Raw genomic sequence first — 21,856 nt, forward strand, 5'->3', positions numbered from 1 at the left:
TGTAGTGGCGGATTGTCTATATATATCTACGTACATAATTCACAAGTAATAAAAAAATAAGAATAGGTTTTACACTTTCTGCCAATAAAACAGGTGTCAAAATGTTCAAACACCAAATAGATACCTTTGTCAAGAATCAAGTCTGCATTAACCACAAATACTTGTGGAGAACATGCAAACAAACATCCTCTGATAACACTATGTAACACAATTTTTGTTCCTGGGTAGTAAGTGTTATATCGTAATTGCTTATGCCTAAAAAGTATAGAAAATGGATATTATTCCACACAAACTTTGCTTTTGTGACCAGGACAGTGATATTTAGAAATGTACATATTTTAAATGAAAAAACGGGTGAATTTGTGTCTTTTCGTTCACATAACGTAAGAAAAAACAACATTTGAATCAAAACTAACATGTATTTATCCTAAATTAATGCAAAAAATACGACAAAAGATTTGAAAGTGAATAGTTTTTTTTAGATTGACGATTCTACTGTAAATCACTTTCTCACTATCTCCAGGTGATTTGCTCGTTAGTTTCGAAGTAGTTTCTTTAGTCACCAAAGTTCCTGTGCCTGACACCATTGCAATCATTGAAGATTTAGTCCAACAAGGATTGAATGATGATGTACCAGCCCTGGTTAGACACTGCCTCACCAATACATCACCTGGAATGGAACATTTTACATACAAGTTGAAGGTACCCCAATGGGTTCTCCCTTATCTCCGGTTGTAGCCAATGTTTTCATGGAAAATGTTGATACATCAAGGCATCCATTCTGTCTACAGGAAAGCAACTCACACAGATGCCTACCTAAAATCTGACTCCCACCACCATCCATCCCAGAAGAATTCCCTCACAAAAACTCTACACCATAGAACTTAATGAATCTCCGACCATCATCACCTAGCCAGTGAACTGAAACACGTGCACCAAGCTCTCAAGATGAATGGATATTCGGACCACACAATCCGTAAAGCTATCACACCAACCGTTGGGAAAGAACCATCTGAGGACCCAATCAAAACTATCATCTTGCTATACATAGCAGGGGTCACCAAAAAGATTTCCAAAATATTGAACAAACACAAGATCCAGGCTCAATTTAACACAGTACATAAAAATCATGATCAGATTCCATCTGTGAAGGATAGGTTCCCTGATATGCAATACCCGGGAGTCTACGAACTTAAGCCGTGTCTGCGGCAGTAGTTACATTGGGGAAACTAAGCGACAATGTCTTGGACTGTGTTCGTGAGCATGAGCCAGATTTGAAACATGGTAGGACCAATACGTTAGCCTTGGCTGATCATTGTTTTAATGCGGTTGGCTCACGTGCCAATTAATTTCTCTAAGATGAAGGTACTTTGTAAGCCCACTGGCTATCAACAAACATTCGTTTATGAAGCCATCCACATATACAGACACGGACACAATTTCAACCGAGAGTTACAAACTCAGCAATCATTAGAAGGATGTCATCAACCAGTTTAAGTCATAACTGGCTGTGATGTTCTCATCCTGCCACCTTCTGATGTTAGTTTTTATTTTCCCCGTGGGTTCGGCTCTCCAATTTTAAATTAACAGGTGAAACAAATTTTCACACCAACATAGCTACCTCCGCATGCTGACCTCGACGTGGCGGCGGCTCTCCAATCTTACATTAACATGCCAATCTCTCACATTAACATAGCCACCTCCGCGCCCTCGTCATGGAGGCCGCTCTCCAATCTTACATTAACATGCCAATCTCTCACATTAACATAGCCACCTCCGCGCCCTCGTCATGGAGGCCGCTCTCCAATCTTACATTAATGTGCTAATTTTTTACATTAACATCACTAGCCCCGCCCACGTCGTTTATGACCCTTGGGCTACACCCATTTTAAACCTTTAAAACAGTCTGCCTCAACAGTTTACCCCTCTTTCTTCCTCCTGATGACGATTGCTTGTGTTGTGATCAAAACGTCATAGTTTATTTTATTTTTATTAATTTGAACCTATCTGCGTGACTTTACTGAAAGACCCAAAGACTATGAATTCCTGCAGTCACGAAAGCTTTAAGTCAAGATTTATAATAATGACTCTTCCTCAGATCTAATTAGATGAAATCATTACCAGACGTATTTGCACCATTCCTACAATGCAAGGCTCTCACGAAGGCAATATGTTTCACAGACGGGTAGTAGTGTGCCACGGTTTCACATCAAGGGCAATGCTGCTCTGTGGTTTTAGCCAATTGGATAATGGGAAATTATTATTTTAAGTCTGGTAAATTTAGACTGTGAAACTGGCGCAAATGGCCGGCTCTCCTTTTGAATAACAATCACCATTAGTTTAACAAGCCTAACTAATGAAACCCAAATGGAAGCCGGTATAATTATATTGCTTAAAACGAATGCTGCTGGGTAATGTTGGTGGGAAAAGCCATTAGGCTGATGGATTCAAAACATCGTATTCTGATTTATGTGGAGACATAAAAGCGAGTTATGCTTCTACAGTATTTGCTTGTGTGAAGCATGGACAATCATTGCCACAGAGACAGAATCAGCTCGGTGGCTAGGAGATGTTAACTACCTCACCTGGTATGGAGGAGGCCGAGGGTTTGATCCCGACCCTGATGCCTTTATAAGGAGTCCCTTGGATATCGAGGTGGTTACATTTTTGGAAAGTGCAGTAAAAGCCAAAAGCGTTATATTCAATACTTACCTAAATAATGACATTACGTACACGGCAACCAAAAATAGAAACATCACAATATAAATATGTGCTGTACTGTATGCCAAATGTACTACTATAATGAGCCAATAATGTCTATGTGTCCCGTGCGTGACGTCACTCCACGTCGAGCAGCCCCCCTCATTAATAATCATGAACAGGGTAATCTCTCACAATACAAAGGCCACTGCCCCAGCCATTGACATGCTAATCTCACAATACAAAGGTCACTGCCCCAGCCTCTGTGGTTGGACCATCTCTAGCTCCACCCACCTACCTTGATGCACTCATCTGGCCACATGGCCTCCCAGCATTGAACCACTTCTTGGACCACATCAATTCCAGACACCCATCCATCAGATTCACCATGGAAGTGGAGAAAGATGGTAAACTACCATTCTTGGATATTTTGATTGAGAGGAGACCTGACGGATCCTTGGGACATTCTGTGTACAGGAAAGCCACCCACACAGATTCCTACTTGAAACCGGAATCCCACCACCACCCATCTCAAAAGAATTCTCTCATCAAAACGCTATACCACAGAGCCCATTGCATTTCTGACCAACACCACCTGGCCGGTGAATTAAGACATGTACATCGGGCCCTCAGGATGAACGGATACTCTGACCGCACCATACGCCAAGCTGTTTCTCCCACCATACAGAAACAGCCACATGAAACTCCGACCAAAACTATCACGTTACCATACATAGCAGGCGTGACCAAAAAGATCTCCAAAATTCTAAACAAACATAAGATCCAAGTCCGATTCAGTACAGTGCATAAAATCCGTGATCTGATTCCATCTCCTTGGTTCTTTCGGTAAAGTCACGTAGAAGGGAAGTAATAAAATATTTTATTACTTGGTTCTTTCGGTAAAGTCACGTAGAAGGGAAGTAATAAAATATTTTATTACTTCCCTTCTACGTGACTTTACCGAAAGAACCAAGGAGATGAATCCCTGCAGTCACGAAAGCTTTAAATCGAAACTGATTCCATCTGTGAAGGATGTCGTTCCTGACTTACAGTATCCTGGAGTCTACAAATTGAGTTGCAGTTGTGGTGATTGCTACATTGGAGAAACGAAACGTCATGTTTCTGATCGTGTCCGCGAGCACAAGTCAGATCTGAAACACGGCAGAACTGATTCTTCGGCTGTTGCCGATCATTGCTACAACTCTGTGGGCTCTCATGAAATTGTCTTTTCCGAGACCAAGGTGCTCTGCAAACCTCCTGGCTACCATCAAAGGTTTGTACACGAAGCCATACAAATATACAAACACAGACATAATTTCAACCGTGATGAGGGTTACAAACTGAGTAATCGTTGGAAAGATGTGATTAACCATGCAAAAAAGATGTAACTACACTTATTTGGACAATCTTATTTGACAGACAACTATTACAGGTTATTGATAGACAGCCAGTTTGTTTCGATTTAAAGCTTTCGTGACTGCAGGGATTCATCTTCTTGGTTCTTTCGGTAAAGTCACGTAGAAGGGAAGTAATAAAATAATAAAAATAAAACATAATAAAACAATTCTCACGACGTTTCGGCCACAACGCAAGCAGCCGTCCTCAGGCGAAGAATGAGAACATTATCAAGCTAGGAGCTTATGTAGGTGTAGCGAGGAGGAGCGCCTTAACAAAAGAATGTGCATATGAAGAGGAATTTAGCATACCAATGGGCAATGAGTAGGAGGTGGGCGGAGGGGTTTCAAAGTCCCATTATGCCCATGCATTATGCAGGATAAACAGCACCACGGGGGGGCGCAAGGAACAACGTTAATAAAGGAAAGGAATGTTAATGATATGTAGCTGCATTTACCCAACAACCACGTAGAAAACCAAAGTAAAAACTACATAAAAACTAAAATATAAACTGATACTTACTATACTCTACAATAAGCTGAGTTGCTAACAACAAATAATAACTTACAATTCTACGTCGTAAGAAGTATATAATATACTTCCATCTAAACTTTATTCTCTTAGCATATACAGTACTATATACTGCCATAGATAAACCCAACATTAAATTATATACTGTATTGCTGTAAACCACCCTATACTTTATACATTTTAATATAACACTATGTATTATTCAACTCACCCTAATGTGTATCGAAATGGTTTATTACGTCCTTCCAATGATTGCTAAGCCTGAATCCATCTTCTCGGTTAAAATTGTCTCTGTGTTTGTATATGTGGATCGCCTCATGAACGAATCTCTCATGATAGCCAGATGGCTTGCAGAGAACCTCCGTCTTGGAGAAGTCAATGTCATGTGAGCCCACTGAGTTGTAACAGTGGTCTGCCACGGCTGAGGTGTTTGTCCTACCGTGTTTTAGATCAGCTTTATGTTCACGAATGCGGTCTGAGACGTGTCGTTTGGTTTCCCCAATGTAGCTGCTACCACAGAGGCAACTTAGTTTGTAGACGCCAGGGTACTGTATGTCTGGAATCACATCTTTTACAGACGGTACCAGATCACGGATTTTATGTACTGTGTTGAATCGGACCTGGATCTTGTGTTTAATCAGGATTTTGGAGATCTTTTTTGTGACCCCAGCAATGTAGGGTAAGGTGATGGTCTTGAAAGGCTCCTCAACAGGATCTTTCTTGATGGTTGGAGTGATGGCTTTGCGGATTGTGTAGTCGGAGTAACCATTAGCCTTAAGAGCTTGGCGTACGTGTTTGAGTTCACATTTCCAGTGAACTCAAACACGTACGCCAAGCTCTTAAGGCTAATGGTTACTCCGACTACACAATCCGCAAAGCCATCACTCCAACCATCAAGAAAGATCCTGTTGAGGAGCCTTTCAAGACCATCACCTTACCCTACATTGCTGGGGTCACAAAAAAGATCTCCAAAATCCTGATTAAACACAAGATCCAGGTCCGATTCAACACAGTACATAAAATCCGTGATCTGGTACCGTCTGTAAAAGATGTGATTCCAGACATACAGTACCCTGGCGTCTACAAACTAAGTTGCCTCTGTGGTAGCAGCTACATTGGGGAAACCAAACGACACGTCTCAGACCGCATTCGTGAACATAAAGCTGATCTAAAACACGGTAGGACAAACACCTCAGCCGTGGCAGACCACTGTTACAACTCAGTGGGCTCACATGACATTGACTTCTCCAAGACGGAGGTTCTCTGCAAGCCATCTGGCTATCATGAGAGATTCGTTCATGAGGCGATCCACATATACAAACACAGAGACAATTTTAACCGAGAAGATGGATTCAGGCTTAGCAATCATTGGAAGGACGTAATAAACCATTTCGATACACATTAGGGTGAGTTGAATAATACATAGTGTTATATTAAAATGTATAAAGTATAGGGTGGTTTACAGCAAAACAGTATATAATTTAATGTTGGGTTTATCTATGGCAGTATATAGTACTGTATATGCTAAGAGAATAAAGTTTAGATGGAAGTATATTATATACTTCTTACGACGTAGAATTGTAAGTTATTATTTGTTGTTAGCAACTCAGCTTATTGTAGAGTATAGTAAGTATCAGTTTATATTTTAGTTTTTATGTAGTTTTTACTTTGGTTTTCTACGTGGTTGTTGGGTAAATGCAGCTACATATCATTAACATTCCTTTCCTTTATTAACGTTGTTCCTTGCGCCCCCCCGTGGTGCTGTTTATCCTGCATAATGCATGGGCATAATGGGACTTTGAAACCCCTCCGCCCACCTCCTACTCATTGCCCATTGGTATGCTAAATTCCTCTTCATATGCACATTCTTTTGTTAAGGCGCTCCTCCTCGCTACACCTACATAAGCTCCTAGCTTGATAATGTTCTCATTCTTCGCCTGAGGACGGCTGCTTGCGTTGTGGCCGAAACGTCGTGAGAATTGTTTTATTATGTTTTATTTTTATTATTTTATTACTTCCCTTCTACGTGACTTTACCGAAAGAACCAAGAAGATGAAGCCAGTTTGTTGTTTTACCAGTTTTAGTTTTTACTTGTTTTCTTTTTTCACACTTTTGTTATGTATGCTAGCTGTTAGTTACAAACCGCACCTCTCCATAACAAAGGCTCAGTCCTTTGTTATGCAGTCTACTCTTGGTCTTAAGCCTCACCTTACCATATTAATAAAAAAGTGTACCATTCCTGGCCCTTCCCCCCTCAACCATTATATATACGGGGTAGTATTTCTTGTGATCTCTCATCTACTTGATACAGCTGTCGTGGCTGTGACGGTTCCACCTGAAGACGGAGACTTGTGTTGCTTCCGAAACGTCGTGAATTTTTTAATTTGTTTTATTTTACTTTTATTAATTAAAATTTTTTACCTACGTGACTTTACCGAAAAAACCTAAGAATATGAATCCTTGCAGTCACGAAAGCTTCAAATCTAGAAGAAATTAGCATGTTAATATAAGATCGGAGAGCGGCCTCTGTGACGAGTGCGCGGATGGCTATGTTAATGTGAGATTAGCATGTTAATGTACGATCGCAGAGCCACCGCAACGTAAAGTTCGGCATCCATAGTTGGCCACGTTGGTGCGAGAAATTCAACCTGTTAATGTGAAATCGGAGAGCCGAAGCCACGGGAAAAAATAAAATTTACATCTAAAGGTGGCAGGAAGCATCACAGCCAGTTATGACTTAAGAAGCTGGATAACGTCCTTCCAATGATTGCTAAGTTTGCACCCATCTTCTCGGTTGAAATTGTTTCCGTCTATATATATGGATGGCTTCATGAACGAATCTTTATTGATAACCAGTGGGTTTGCAAGTACCTTCGTCTTCGAGAAATCTATTTCGTGAGCCCACCGCGTTAAAATAATGATCAGCCATGACCGAGGTATTGGTCCTTCCGTGTTTCAGATCTGCCTCATGTTCACAAAAACGGTTCAAGACATGTCGCTTAGTTTTCCCAATGTAACTACTGCCACAGACACAGATTAGTTTGTAGGCGCTGGGGTATTGCATATCAGGGATCACATCCTTCACAGATTTGATCAGATCACGAATTTTACGTACTGTGTTCAATCGACCTGGATCTTGCGTTTGATCATGATTTTGGAAATCTTTTTGGTGACCCCTGCTATGTATGAACCTATCTACGTGATTCCCGGTTTAGTTTGAAGGCTTCAGGAAGCCCACACGGTGAGATTTGCCCCAGGCCCCACACTCCCTATGGTTTATAGTACAGTGCACCAAATCAACGTTCCACCACCGTGGACGACATCGTTTTGTGTGTAGAGCTGCCGTGACGTCACCTGTATATCTGAACACGAATGGGAACTGAGCTGTGACTTCACGTACGACTTGATGCATGGAAGGAGACGGAGAGAAGCGATACATTATTTTCTGAATTAATGAATATATGAGTAAATAGATTACGCGCCTAATTAATGAATTAATTGACAAATAAATCATTTAATTAACCTATAAATTGATGAACAGATAAAAAACTAAATGAACGAACCAGTGAGTTACTGAATGCTGGTGACGCGCTCCCTTTTGCGCTGTCGCTATCTGCTGGGAGTGCACAGACTGCGTGAGTTTCGGGTTCAATATGAGACTAGGGACCATGGTGCATTGTCATCATCAATATATGGATTACTGAATAGCTCCATAGGAGGGTCTTTTTTTGGGTTAGATCTCGTAAATATATAAATGTCGTTAAAACCCTGCACCACTTGACACAGCCAACTAGTAAGGGTTGTCACATAAACTGAACATGCCAATTCGTCACTAGTACAGCACACTGGTGTGTTGGAGAGCCAAGCCACAACATTTACAATCTGAGTACGACGTTTCACCAGTAATTACAACTAGCTTCATCAGGTGACAGCCAGATTTGTGTAGAAGTCCACGTGTTTCGTTCCTTACAAAGAGGCATAGATGTGCTGACCACACTTCTGCGCTCTTGCGCAAAGTGGGGAAGGTGAGGGATTAATGAGCCAACGTACATTATGCATGCACATTATGCGAGCCCATTGATCTTATCCTTCCTGTCCATTGTATTAAAATAGCAGTACCAACAGTAATCCCTATTGAAGTATGGTACCCTGATAGGCATGCATTTAAAAATTTTATTATTTGACGATTTGCTTCCATGCAGCACTAAGTCGGTAGCTATCCAAACGGTTAAAATTATTTTTATTTCTTTAAATTTAGATAGATTATCTAATTAGTATTGGCAAGTAGTAGCTAGTTTTGCACAGAACTTCAACATTATCAAAATCAATTGAGTGTTCTTGTTGGCACGCGTGTATTTAATATTTCTCTGATGTTCTATTAGTCTCGTGCTGATCATTCGTCCTGTTTGCCCAACATATCATTTGCCACAAGTGCAGTTAATCCTGTAGACACCTTCTGTTGATCGCTTCGGTAATACATCTTTTGTACCAGAAGTCAAGTTCAAGAAACATAAGTACGTTTTTATTACAACTTAAAATATATATACATATATAGATATACATGTCCATCCAACCACGTCTCAATGTCTATGTCTGGGAGAACACGCTAGTTTCTCCCTCTGCGGAGTCTCCACCACTTTTCTTTCTTTTTGTTTCCCAGCTCCTGGTCTTGGCGCTCCTTCCCTCTGTCTCCTCCTCGTTCATTCTCCTCTTCCTCATCGTTCTCCAGCTGCCGTGTGCAGCCCAGGAAGCTCCAAATTGCCCAACGCCAGAAACTGTTCTTTCTCTCTCCCTTAGAAGATGGGATGTGCTTAATCTCTTTCTTCTCTTCCTGAACAATGTCTGCCCTCCAGGGTTGCTCGCATCTCCCTTCCCCATTCACCACTTCCTGCTTTGTATCATCTTCAATCATGTCGACCTCCTTCAGCTCTACCTCATTTGCCTCTAACTCAATAGCTCCTACTTCTTTTGCCTCTAGCTCTATTGCCTCTACACCATTCGCCTCTAGCAAAATCGCATCACTCTCCTCCACCTCAATAGCCCCTACCTCCACTTCTACCTCAATCACTTCTACGTCATTCGCCTCCAACTCATTTGGCTCTACCTCCATAACCACCTCCTGCTTGGCCTCTCTCTCAATCTCCTCTACCTCTTTTGCCACTTCCTGGATGGCATCTACTACATATGACTCAACCTCCTTTGCCCCTTCCTGTTTTATCTCCTCCACCACGTTCTCAACTTTTTTTGACATTTCCTGTTTGGCCTTTACCTCATTCGTATCTACCTCATTGATCAAGACCTGCAGGGCCTTTTCTTCAATCGTGTCGACCTGAATTGCGTCTACCTGTTTCACCAATTCCTGCTTTGTATCTCTCTCAATCCCTTCTACATTGGCCACTACCTCTTTCACCACTTCCTTCTTGGCCTCTCCATCATTCCCCTCTCCCTCAATCTCGTTTTCCTTCATCTCTTCTACTTCCCAAACTTTCATCTCAGTCCTTCGTAGCTTCCTATTCCTACGTTTCCTATGAACACCATCCTCTCCCTCTTTCTTTGACTCCACAACAATATCAACTTTCTTAGCCACTTCCTGTTTGGCTATTCCCTCATTCCCATCTACCTCACTTGCCTCTACCTCTTTCCCTAAGTCGCCCTTGGCATCTCTCTCAAGCCCTTCTACGACATTGGCCACTACCTCTTTCACAAATTCCTGCTTGGCCATTACTTCGACCTCAATCACTGCAATCTCTGCCTCATTAGCTAATTCCCGCTTGCCATCTCCTTCTAACACCTCTACCTTCTCGAACTCTACCTCCTTCATCACATCCTCCAAAGCCACTGCCTCAATCATCTCTACCTCAATCGTCCTAACCTCCACCACTTCCTGCATGGGCTCTCCCTCACTCCCCTCTCTCTCAGCCACCTCTTCTTTCACCGTCTCCTCCAGAACTTTCTTCTTGTTCTTATGTTTCTTCCTACTCCCACGTTTTCTCTTCATACCATTTCTCTCCCCCACTTTCTCCATCTCCTCCATCTCGTTCTCAACCTTCTTGCTATTCTGGCATGTCTGCTGCACATCTTCATTATTAGTGTTGACTTCCGCCTGCTCCTGCTCTTCTGCCTGTTGCTGTTGGTGGTGGTGGATGATGAAGCTCTTCAGCTCGGTGCTGTTCTGGAATTCCAGCAGCTCCTGCTGATACTTGGCCTGCTGCTGTGCACAACGATCCAGCAGGATCATCTCAAGCTCCCGTATCTGGCGCTCAGCTTCTAGTCTTATCGCACAGAGCATCCTCTTGCGCTGCCCCTTCGAGCCAGGGTCTGGGGAGTCACATGGGGAGAAGAGAGCAGCACCACAATTGATTAATTAATGGGTGTTTGAGTATTTCCTGTATTATAATAGGTTTTTGCCCTTTTTTCTGGCAACAAAACAGGTGTTAAGATGTTAAAACACCAAACTAATACCTTTTACAAGGAATCATGTCTGCATTAACCACAATGCTTGTGGTCAGAATGCAAACAAAAAAATACTCTGATAATATATGCATTGTCCTTGAAACTGATTGGTCCACACCAGAGACAGCTTTATTTTGAGCCTCGTCTCAAACGGTGTTAGACCAGAGGACGCAAAAATGCGCATTTCCTGTATGTTATTTTGGTAAAGAAACTTGGCACCATTGACAGGAATCTAACTTTACTTGAGACCGATGTAACAATGATACCACTGTAGGGAGGTCTGGAGGTTGACTCATGGGCCGGAGACACCTCCTCCTCCAAAGCACTTCCAGGCCAAACATAAATAAACTTCCCTTGTCTCCGAAAAAGTAAGATGGATTGATGACTAAGCTGTGGAGGTTTGGCTAAATTTATAAGATGTCCATTGTTTCACAAGAGAGAGCATGAATCGGATAAGAAATACACTATTAATTCTTATACACTGATCCATTCATACAATTAGTATATTAGTGGGCTACGTTAGAAAAGGAGAAGATAAAGGGAGGAGAGGAGAAGAGGAGGGCCGGGGTGCCCGGAGCCCAGAGAGTGCCCAGAGGGGCCAGAGAGCCAGGGGCAACCCGATGTTTATGTTAGCTGGATAGCATGTGCTCCCGTGCATGTGAGGTTGCTCTCAACAGAAGTCGTTCCATGCACGAGAATGGCTGAAATGCTGAGTAACCACTCAGAGGTATAGTGGTTTTGCAGTGGAGACGGTATAGTGGTAAAACAGTGGAGATTTTAAAAGCAAAGTTTAAGATTTGCAGTTGTCAATTTATATTGAGCCCATACATATGGCAAGTGAAATTAAGAAGACTTAAAGTGAGTGTTGCAGAATAAATCTTAGAGAAGGAAAGGTACTGCTCAAAACTGAGCTGCAAGGTCACATCCCATGAATCACATGAGCTTAAAAAAAGTGACTGTAAACCAACAAGCCTGTGAATAATTATCATGGTGAAGACACCTCTATACATTGGATACTGAAAAAAAACTATCGTGCTACACATCGTCAAAGCCCGACAACACCTGACATTCGAGAAAGAAGTACAATTTCATCGTTCTACGCATCGTCAATACCCCACCACACCTGGCAAGTCACCAGCTGCACCAAGCACCTGGCTGTTGTGTTGTTCGAAAGACACTGTGTGACGACTTTACATTCACCAGCACAGCAGGTTTCTAAACGCCTGCCATGTCACCTTCTCAACACTAGCGTCAGAGACCGTCTGATACAGACTGAAAGCTGATTTCCTTTGTTGCACTGTTTGTATTTTATGAATGTCATATTATGCACTGGGTTATGCCTTATTAACCTAAATTCTGAATTTAGCCATTCATGTATTTCTATTACAGTATCACGTATTCTTTGGACCAAGTGTCAGTTGCATATTTGACGACTGGTACTCTGATTTTTTTTTACAAATAAGGGACTTGTTTTGATTAAAATGTGTCTGTGGGTGTGGTTGAACAGTGTAACAATTCCATGCGTTACATGTGTAGTGTTGCAGTACCGACTGGCTGCCAGAAGTAGCAATTGCGGGTGTTCCCACCCAAGGGGAAGAACTGGGGCAAGGGTCATGGAAGGGATAAGAACTGGGGTAAGGGTCATGGAAGGGATCCATCTGTGAGCTCCCAGAACCTGCTAGAAGGGTCGAGAAAGGGGCCGTGGCCAGGGCAGGGCCAGGTCCCGCTGGAAGCATAAAAGGGGGCGAGAGAGGGAGCTCGGGGCTGTTCGTGGGAATCAGGGTCGTCTCGCTGTGGAAGTCGTCCTCGCCGTCGCCGTCATCGCTGCCATCCTTGTCATCGCCCGATGTCTCCACTGCTGAATAGTCAGCCAGCTATCCAGTCAGTTAGCGCCGTCGAGCTTGACGGTCAGCGTTACATTATATGCTTAGTGAGTCGTCTAGTGAGTACGAGTAATATAAATAAAGAAGGTGCCTCTACAGTTACTGTCTCCAGAGTCCTACATTACACATGTAATATATCTAAGAATCTGGACAATAACATTGGCTTCTGTGATTGTAGTTAACGAAGCAATCATACCAAAATAAATACAATATTTCAATCAATTATAAATACCTGCCAGAACTACATCTCCATGTATATTTGTCTGACTCCCCGTGTTTGTTTCCCCATGCCTCTGTCCCCTGTTTTTGCCTTATGGTGGTGTTTTTTATTTATTTTGATAATGGAGTCAGCCTCAAGTGGGTGAAGGAAGTGATGGCAAGAGTAAAAGGTGGAAAAAAGAGATGAGTTGTTTTATAAACTTGCTCGTGGTTACTGTGCATCTGCTGTTGGCCGCCATTACATGGTAAACGAGTAATCAGTCAGATTTATGAAGAAAAAATTCGAAGGCAATTAGGGAAAGTGTGGCAGCACTTCCACCAATGTGGACGACCCCCGAGAGGACACTTTGACTATCTCTTCTTGTTTCATTTTAGTTATCTATGTGTATAATTTTACAATTTAATTACAATTTAGTTGATATTTAAGTGTAGTACAGAATTAATGTTTTGAATATTTTTTACTCTCCAATATGTTCAGTCGGACACGGGACCCGAAACCTCCTTTTTTCCCCATATAAACATAGTATCTGCATTCACGAAATCTACTTTCATGCAAATTTTCAAGAATCTAACCCTCGCGAATGTCGAGGCATTAGCATACCTATATATCAGTATCAGTGTGTCTGTGTGTGTTATCTGAGCCCCAAGACCTTATAGAATTGCTTTGCAAACCTGCAGACGAGAAAAACATTATAGGGCAAGGTGGGGACGACCCTGCTGGGGTGCGTTGCCTCAAATATTGGTATAAGTAGCCTCCCTTCGTGAGTGGCTGGCTGAGGTGCCATCTGTCCGAGACCAGGAAAAGCGCCGGGAAAAGGTAATTTCCTAATCAAACTGCTGCGGGAGGGTGGTGTCTGTGTGCAGAAGTCCATACGTGTCTTCATCACAACTGTCTGGACCACAAGATGGGTTCCACAGGATTGGAAGGATTCACTGGTGGTCCCACTCTTTAAGAACGGGGACCGCACACATTGCAACAATTATCGGGCATCTCCCACCCCGGTGTATTTAGGAAGGTCCTGGCAAGGATTATTCAACATTCCCTTGCTAGGCACGCTGAGGAGAGGCTTGCGGACCCCTAATGTGGTTTCAGGCCGAGGGCATCCTGCACGGATGCCATATTCTCTCTCCGTGTGCTACAGCAGATGTGTAATGAATTTCAAAGAGACCTACATCTCTGCTTTATTGACCTGGTCAAGGCCTATGATACAGTCCATAGGCCAGGGCTCTGGATTGTTATTCGTGCTTTCGGAGTCCCGGACCCTCTGCTCACAATCATTAAGGACCTTCATCATGGTGGGCAGGTCCGGATAAAGTTGCGTGCCCGGGAGTCAGAGCAATTCCCTGTTTACATTGGGGTGCGACAGGGATCTACTCTGGCTGACCCATTATTTAGCATCATCTTCGACCACATAGTTCTAGAAGCTTTTTATGACTGTACCGGTGGATTTTTTTCAATTTGGTACAGATACAATGGGAGGCTGATTGATGCCTGGGTGAGGTCAAGGGATGGCTCCCTACTGGTCAATCATGTTACGTACACTGATAATTTGGTAGTTAATGGTCACACTGAAAAATAGTTGGAGGTTCTGCTGCTAAGCCTGGAGCGTGCGACAAAGAGGTGGGGCCTTACCATCAGTCCCACCAAAACTAAGCACCCGCCTGAGTATTTTGTATAATTTAATACTCCGCCCCCTCAACTACTCATGAGTGATGGGGTAGTTGGAGAGAGACAGGAGAAGTTTACGTACCTGGGTAGTGTGCTTATGCAAAAATTCCGGTTTGGCAGCAGAGGTCTCACTCCAAATCGGTCAAGTGGCATATTTTCATCAGCTTCGTAACACTGTGGGGTATCTACCTGGCCTGTTACTCGACACAAAGCACTGGGTCTTCTTGGCCAATGATGAAATAAATGAAAACTCTGAACCAGCTTTAAACTTTCAGACTGGCCTGCCTACGATCCACCCTGGGTTTAACTAGGCTGGAATGTGTGAAAAGCTCACAAATCTTTGAAAGATATGGACACATTCCCATCAGTGAGCTCCACTGGTGGGCAGGGCTGCATTGCCTGGGTCATTTAGCCCGCATGCTCAGCCACCACATGCCCAAGCAGCTGCTGTTTTTCCAGATAGAGGGGGCTAAATGGGCGTGGCACGGCCTGGAGAAGAGATGGACTGATGCAGTCAGTACAGGAGGATACGGAGCTGAGTGGACTTGCCAAAGACTGGTACCACTGGTGTCAAGTATGGTACCACTGGTGTCAAGATCGGCCTCTATGGAGGAAGCTCGTGAAGGATGCTCATGGGCAGTTGTTGACAATTTCCCTCCAGCAAATAAGGAGGGCAGAAGAGCGACGCTCACAACAACAGGCGGTGCACTGGATGACTAAAAGGCAGCAAGTTGGCACAATAGGATGCAAAGGTGGTGCGTCTGCCAGTCATCTTAGTCAGTCAACCCATCGCACTGGGGTCTGTCCCCTGATCTCCTGTCGGCAAGCCTTCGACACTTCAAGTGGCCTCGGAGTGCACCAGGCCTGGCACAAGCGCCATGGTGACGTCTCTAGCACTTAGTGGCGAATGAGGGCTGTTGTTGTTATCTGAGCCGGTTAGGGGCCTCCCCTAGGTCCCCTCAGCCTCAAATAGATATCCGATGCGGTGTGTAAACATCGCCACTTGGGAGACAAAGACGGCCAAGTGTGGTGCTGGCAACCCACCCCTCGTGTGCGGTGCCGGCCGTCATAGGTGCTCACTAACAACACTTGCTCCTACATTGTTTCAAGGCTATACACAAGATTTCTGTCTTTGTTTGTGTCTATGTGCAGTGTCTGTGTAGTAACGCTTATGACTCGTTCACACCGGAGTTGGAGGCACACTGGTTTATTTAACACCACACGTTGTGACATACACACTGAGGGGGTATCGGCCCCCTCACCCGTCTATCTGAGGACACACCTCTAGGCTAACCCTAGCCTGCCTCTGAGTCCTCCTTTAATGGGCTAGGGGAGGCTATCTTGGCCCGACACTGGTCAGTCGGGCCCGGTACCCAGAGTCCAGACCAGCACGGGCTCTGGCTCTGGTACCACGCCACTGGCTCGAGCCTGCGCGGTCCTGATAAGGACGGCGTGCCAGGGGGAGACCAGGGCTCTATCTAGGACGTCTTCCGTCTTCTCTTCTTAGCTAACACAACACTCCCGAGCCCTTCGATACATTCCCCTTTTATACCCAACCCCTCCCTGAGGGGTGGGGCCCCGGGGGATCATAATGACCGAATCGACCCCCCAGGGTGTCTGGCGCGGACGTCGCAGAGGGCACCTGCTCGTGCACACATGTAGCCCCGCCTACTGTGTTTGTTTACCATAGGCTGCCATGCATAACGGGCTCTCTCTCTAACACCCCTACATCTGTATGAGTGGTTGGGAGCAGTAGTGTCTGTGGGGATCGACCTGAGTTCGATTCCCATTCACAACCATCAGTGACTAATAAATCAAACCAGTCGTGTGCCTCCCCTACATCTCCTCAGACTTAAAATAGTACCTTGTGCAACGTATAAACATCAACACTGGGGAGACAAAGGCATCCGGGTGCTGTGCTGACCACCCACCCCATCATAGGTGCTAACTCGCTAACAGCACTTGCCTCAATAGTCTGTTAAGGCTATACGGGGATCTGTCTTTGTATACAGGTGCATGTGTCTGTGTGTATGTCTGTGTGTGGAATTACAGTACTCACTTCCCCTCGGCTTGCTCTTCTCTCCACCCTGCAACAAAATCACAGCAGCGCACGTGAGACTCTAATCACATCACAGCTTACAACCACCACCATCATTACCATCTTCATAATCACCACCATAACAATCACCATGGTAACCGTCATCTTATTTCTCACTCCCAGGGTCCCTCCCCACGTGTGTCAATCCCCACATCTAACTTCACGCGTGTGGATACCGCTTCGACCAATTACTGCAAAGTATTGCAAGTCTACGGAAAAATAGCACAACGGGACACACCCCACTTGCCCTCTGCACCCCCACGTGGATCCCACATCCCCTCCCGTGCCCTCACCCCTATCCCGCCCAGGCAGAGAGGGGGGGGGGCTGTAGGGGGCCACTCGGGGGTGAGGGAATAGGGAAAGGTCGACTAAGCTTTCACTGATGACCCAGTGCAGTGAATAAACATCAACACTGCGGAGGGAAAGGCAGCATTTTGCGGACCAAAAGGATCACTCGTTTGCTGCCTCAGTCTTAATAGAAGTGCACTAACAACGCTTTTCCCAGCCGTCCATACGAATCTAGGGTGACATTCGTCTGTGTGTGTTTGTCTGTGTGAAGTCTACACGGGGGTGTGTGTAACATATGTGGTGGATGTGTGTCGATGAATGCAAAAAGGATAAATGTACTCACGGAAGACATAGTCTTGACGGTACAAAGAGATGTCGTGGATGTTCGCGTTTGTCAACAACTTTGTTAACTATGTTACTGATGTGTTCAACCTCGTTGATGTTAGTCAACGAAGTTTACTAAGTCAGTTAACTGTGTTAACAATAGTTCTTGGCGATGTTGATGAAGTGGTGATGTTGATGAAGTGTTGTCCCGAATGCGATGCTCAACCGCACGGCAAGAACTCCCGAACCCCACGGAGAACCGAAGTCACCACTTGTTGGAGCCACTGGGGAGACCGCGTACCCACAGCACCTAGACGCCACAGATGATGAAGCCGAGTGAGCTCGGGTCAAATGTTGCTAACTGACTCCACAACTCACAATTTGTGGCACATACACATGATGTCCACCATGTATGGATCAGTTGTGTCGAGCTATGACATTTTGAATACATATTATCTAATTGTTTGAGGACTCAGAGAGCTATGTGACATTTTGAATAAATGTGTGTACGTGATCAATCAGTGATTAAGCAAAGGTGATTTTTTTTATCGGTAAAGTGATACCTGTAAGACAATTTACGTATCGTAAAAAAGACGATTTGTGGATCAAAAAAGCCCAATGATGTATTTTTTTGGCTGTCAGCCCTCCCATTGTACCTGATTGGCTTCCCTAAGCATGAACATAATGTATCATTATTTTGTCGCAGGTAAATTTCATCCTGTTACAGCACGCATCTGGACGAATGCGAGGGGCGAATGTACTCACGGAAGATATCGCCTTGATGGTACAAGAGATGTCGTGGATGTCCGCGTTTGTCAACAACTTTGTTAACTATGTTACTGACGTGTTCAACCTCGTTGATGTTAGTCAACGAAGTTTACTAAGTCAGTTAACTGTGTTAACGAAAGTTCTTGGCGATGTTGATGAAGTGGCGATGTTGATAAAGTGTTGTCCCGGATGCGATGTTCAACCGCACGGCAAGAACTCCCGAACCCCACGGAGAACCGAAGTCCCCACTTGTTGGAGCCGCTTGGGAGACCGCGTACCCACAGCACCTAGACGCCACAGATAATGAAGCCGAGTGAGCTCGGGTCACAGATGGCAAGTGTCTAGTGAGAGAGATGAAACATGTTAAAGAAGCACTAAGACAGAATGGCTACAATAATGCTCAAATTAACAGATCACTGAAGGCCAAATCACGAATGCAAAGCAACACTGTTGAAAGCGATAAGATTGTTCAAACAATCAAAATTCCATACATCTCAGGAGTAACTGACAAATTATCCCGGGTTTTGCAAAAGCAAAACATTAAAGCAAGATTTGGTACAGTGCACAAAATTCAAAAACTGGTATCTGGCACTAAAGACGAATTGCCCAAATTATCAACAGAAGGTGTATATCGTATTAATTGTTTATGTGGCAGATGCTATATTGGACAGACAGGACGCAACATCAGTTTAAGACGAAAACAACACCAATTAAACATTAAATTATCTCAAACACAACTGTCGGCAGTGGAAGAGCATGCTTGTCAACAAGGACACTCAATTGATTTTGATAACGTTGAAGTGTTGTGTAAAACTAATTATTACTGGCCAAGACTAATTAGATAATCCATTGAAATTGAGAGAAACATAAATAACTTCAATCACTCTGACAGCTACAGGCTTAGTGCCGCCGGGAAGCGTATTATCAAATAAATACAATTACAAATCCTTATAAGGGAAACAAATACCAATGAATACCAATTGAATGATTACCAATCTATATAATTACAATACCCACCCCCTCCTTGCCTCGAATCACTGCACCAGATTGAATTGAATTAAATGATGACATCACCCTGAGGCTGCTCTATTTAAGAACGGAAGCAACAGGAGAGCTTCACCATTCTTGCCCGATGAAGCTGATTGTAATTATCAGCGAAACGTCGTACTCAAATTTTAAATGCTGTTGATCCTTTCTTCAGCACACCGGTGGGCTAAAGTGAATTATTTTGTCCTTTGAAAACGTGACACATATTTTTACTGTTTGACCGTGTCGGGTGGTGGAGGGTTACGAAACATTTATAAATAACGCGATCTGACCAAAAACCTATATTATGAATCTGTCTATGTGTTCAAGTAGTGATTTACCTATGCCATTTTGAATACATCTGTCTATTAGATCGTGCATTGATTAAGCAGCGATTGAGTATGTGTATATTTGATCGAGCAGTGATCGAGCTATGACATTTCAAATACACGTGTCTATATGATTGAGCAATGATTGAGCAGTGATCGAGCATGTGTCTATTTGTTCGAGCAGTGATCAACCTATGTATGACATTTTGAATACGTGTCTATGTGATCGAGCATTGATTGAGCAGTGATCACGGTGTGACATTTTGAATACATGCGTATATGTGATCGAGCAGTGATTGAGCAATAAAATGTTGAATATTTGTTTCTATGTGATCGAGCATTGTTCCAGCATTGACAAATTAGATAATAAATTAAAAAAAAACTATGAATTGTTCTTATTTTACCAGGTAAGGCCCACTGAACGACATAGCTCTTTATCAGACGTGTCCTGGCCACAAATGATAGCTCATTAAAGTGGCTTATCACATGGAAATTGATCTCAGCCAGGTGTCAGGGTTGGGGTCGAACCCACAACCTCCTGTACACCAGGCGAGGTAGTTAACATCTCGCCACCATGGCACCACATTACATGTATCTATGTGATCGAGCATTGATCGAGCAGTGATCGAACTATGATTCTTAATACTTGTGTTTACGTGACCAAGCAGTGATCAAGCAGAGGCATTTTCTTTTAATCAGCAGTGATTCCTGTCACGATTTGTAGATCAAAAAAGACGATTTGTGAATCGAAAAAGCACACTGGTGAAATTCCTTGGCTGTTAGCCCTCCCATTGATGCTGATTGGCTTCCCTGAGGATTAACATAATTTATCAGAAACTAGCTTTATTACCCGGCTTCGCTCGGGACTTGGATTCTTGTCTTGGATTAATACAACGCCTACGCGAGGGTGGGGGAAGGTGCGTGACGTCAGCAGGCACATTGCGTAACGCTGCCGCATGCGGGTGACATCACAGATGTGACGTCACCGCTCACTTGTTGTGCAATGTCAGATCCATTGTTCCCCCCCCACCCAAATAAAAAAAGTATATTTTGATACTTTTTACATTGTGTACAGTATGGAAGCTAGCCACATGCCAAATTGAAAGTTTGTAGTCTAGTATATATCCATTATTTCCCGCCGCCCCAGCCGCGCATTTGTGCGGGATATACGGCCTTCGCGGAGGGTTGGAGGGGGGGTGAGTGAAGTCAGCAGGCACACTGCGTAACGCTGCTGGATGCGGGTCACGTCATAGACGTCACAGATGTGAAATATTGCACGGCAAGTGAGCGGTGACGTCACAAATGTGACGTCACAGACGTGATATAGATTGCACGGCAAGTGAGCTGTGACGTCACAGAGGTGACGTCACAGACGTGATATATATTGCACTTAAGTGCAATATATTATAAATTTCCCTTTTATTTTATACAGATATTCTCTCAGATTAATTGTATCCTGATACAGCGCGCGTGTAGATGTACTCACGGACGATATCGCCTTGAAGGCCGAAAGAGAAGTCACGGATGGTCACGTTTGTCAATAGATTTGGCTATGTTAATGAAGTGTTCAACCTCACTGATGTTTGTCAGGTTTACCAAGTAATTTAACCGCGTTAACGATGTTTATTGACGACGTGGGCGAAGAGTGCTCCCGAATGCGATCTTCAAGCACACGGAGAGCGCGTCCACCTCCCACGAAGAAGAGTCCGTAATGGTCGAACGTTGCTAGGGAAGTGACGTCACTTGTTGCTAAGGTAACAAACCTGAAGCCCACGTGGTCCACTGCTTCCTCCAGGCCTGAGTTGTTGCGACTGTCAATTTTGACTTGAAACTTTCGTGATTTGCAGGAATTCATATTTTTTGTTCTTTCGGTAAAGTCACGTAGATAGAAAATAACATTTTAAATTAAAGCAAAAACCCCACGACGTTTCGATCGCAACACAAGCGGTCTTCATCACGTGTTGCGATCGAAACGTCGCGGGTTTTTTGCTTTTATTTTAATTTATTTTTATTTCATTGTTATGTTCTATCTACGTGACTTTACCTGAAAGAACCAAGAATATAGTTACGACTGTACTCTGGTCGCCACGGATGAAGAAGCCGAGTGGGCTCGGTTCAACTGTTGCCAGGTACCTCCACCACTCAGCTCGCAGCACACACACACAGTGTCCAC

General features: G+C 43.8%; 1 protein-coding gene across 1 annotated transcript; it reads right to left on the reverse strand.

Annotated features, from left to right (window-relative positions):
* Positions 1 to 9,129: 9,129 nt before the first annotated feature.
* Positions 9,130 to 17,870, reverse strand: LOC144740754 (uncharacterized). The gene is made up of 3 exons (XM_078623500.1): positions 17,580 to 17,870; positions 16,910 to 16,937; positions 9,130 to 10,944 (listed from the first exon to the last, which is right to left on the reverse strand). The coding sequence occupies exons 1-3, from the start codon at positions 17,586 to 17,588 to the stop codon at positions 9,233 to 9,235; spliced, it is 1,749 nt and encodes a 582-aa protein (XP_078479626.1). The 5' UTR covers positions 17,589 to 17,870; the 3' UTR covers positions 9,130 to 9,232.
* Between the last annotated feature and the right edge of the window lie 3,986 nt (positions 17,871 to 21,856).

The sequence above is a fragment of the Lampetra planeri genome, unplaced genomic scaffold, assembly GCF_965212315.1.
Source record: "Lampetra planeri unplaced genomic scaffold, kcLamPlan1.2.h2 scaffold_285, whole genome shotgun sequence".
NCBI lineage: Eukaryota > Metazoa > Chordata > Hyperoartia > Petromyzontiformes > Petromyzontidae > Lampetra > Lampetra planeri.

Excerpts from the sequence above, each read along its gene's own strand:
- LOC144740754 (XM_078623500.1), bottom strand. Across the intron at positions 10,945-16,909 it reads GAAGAGCAAGCCGAGGGGAA|ACCCTGGCTCGAAGGGGCAG; the intron begins GTGAGTACTGTA and ends GTGACTCCCCAG.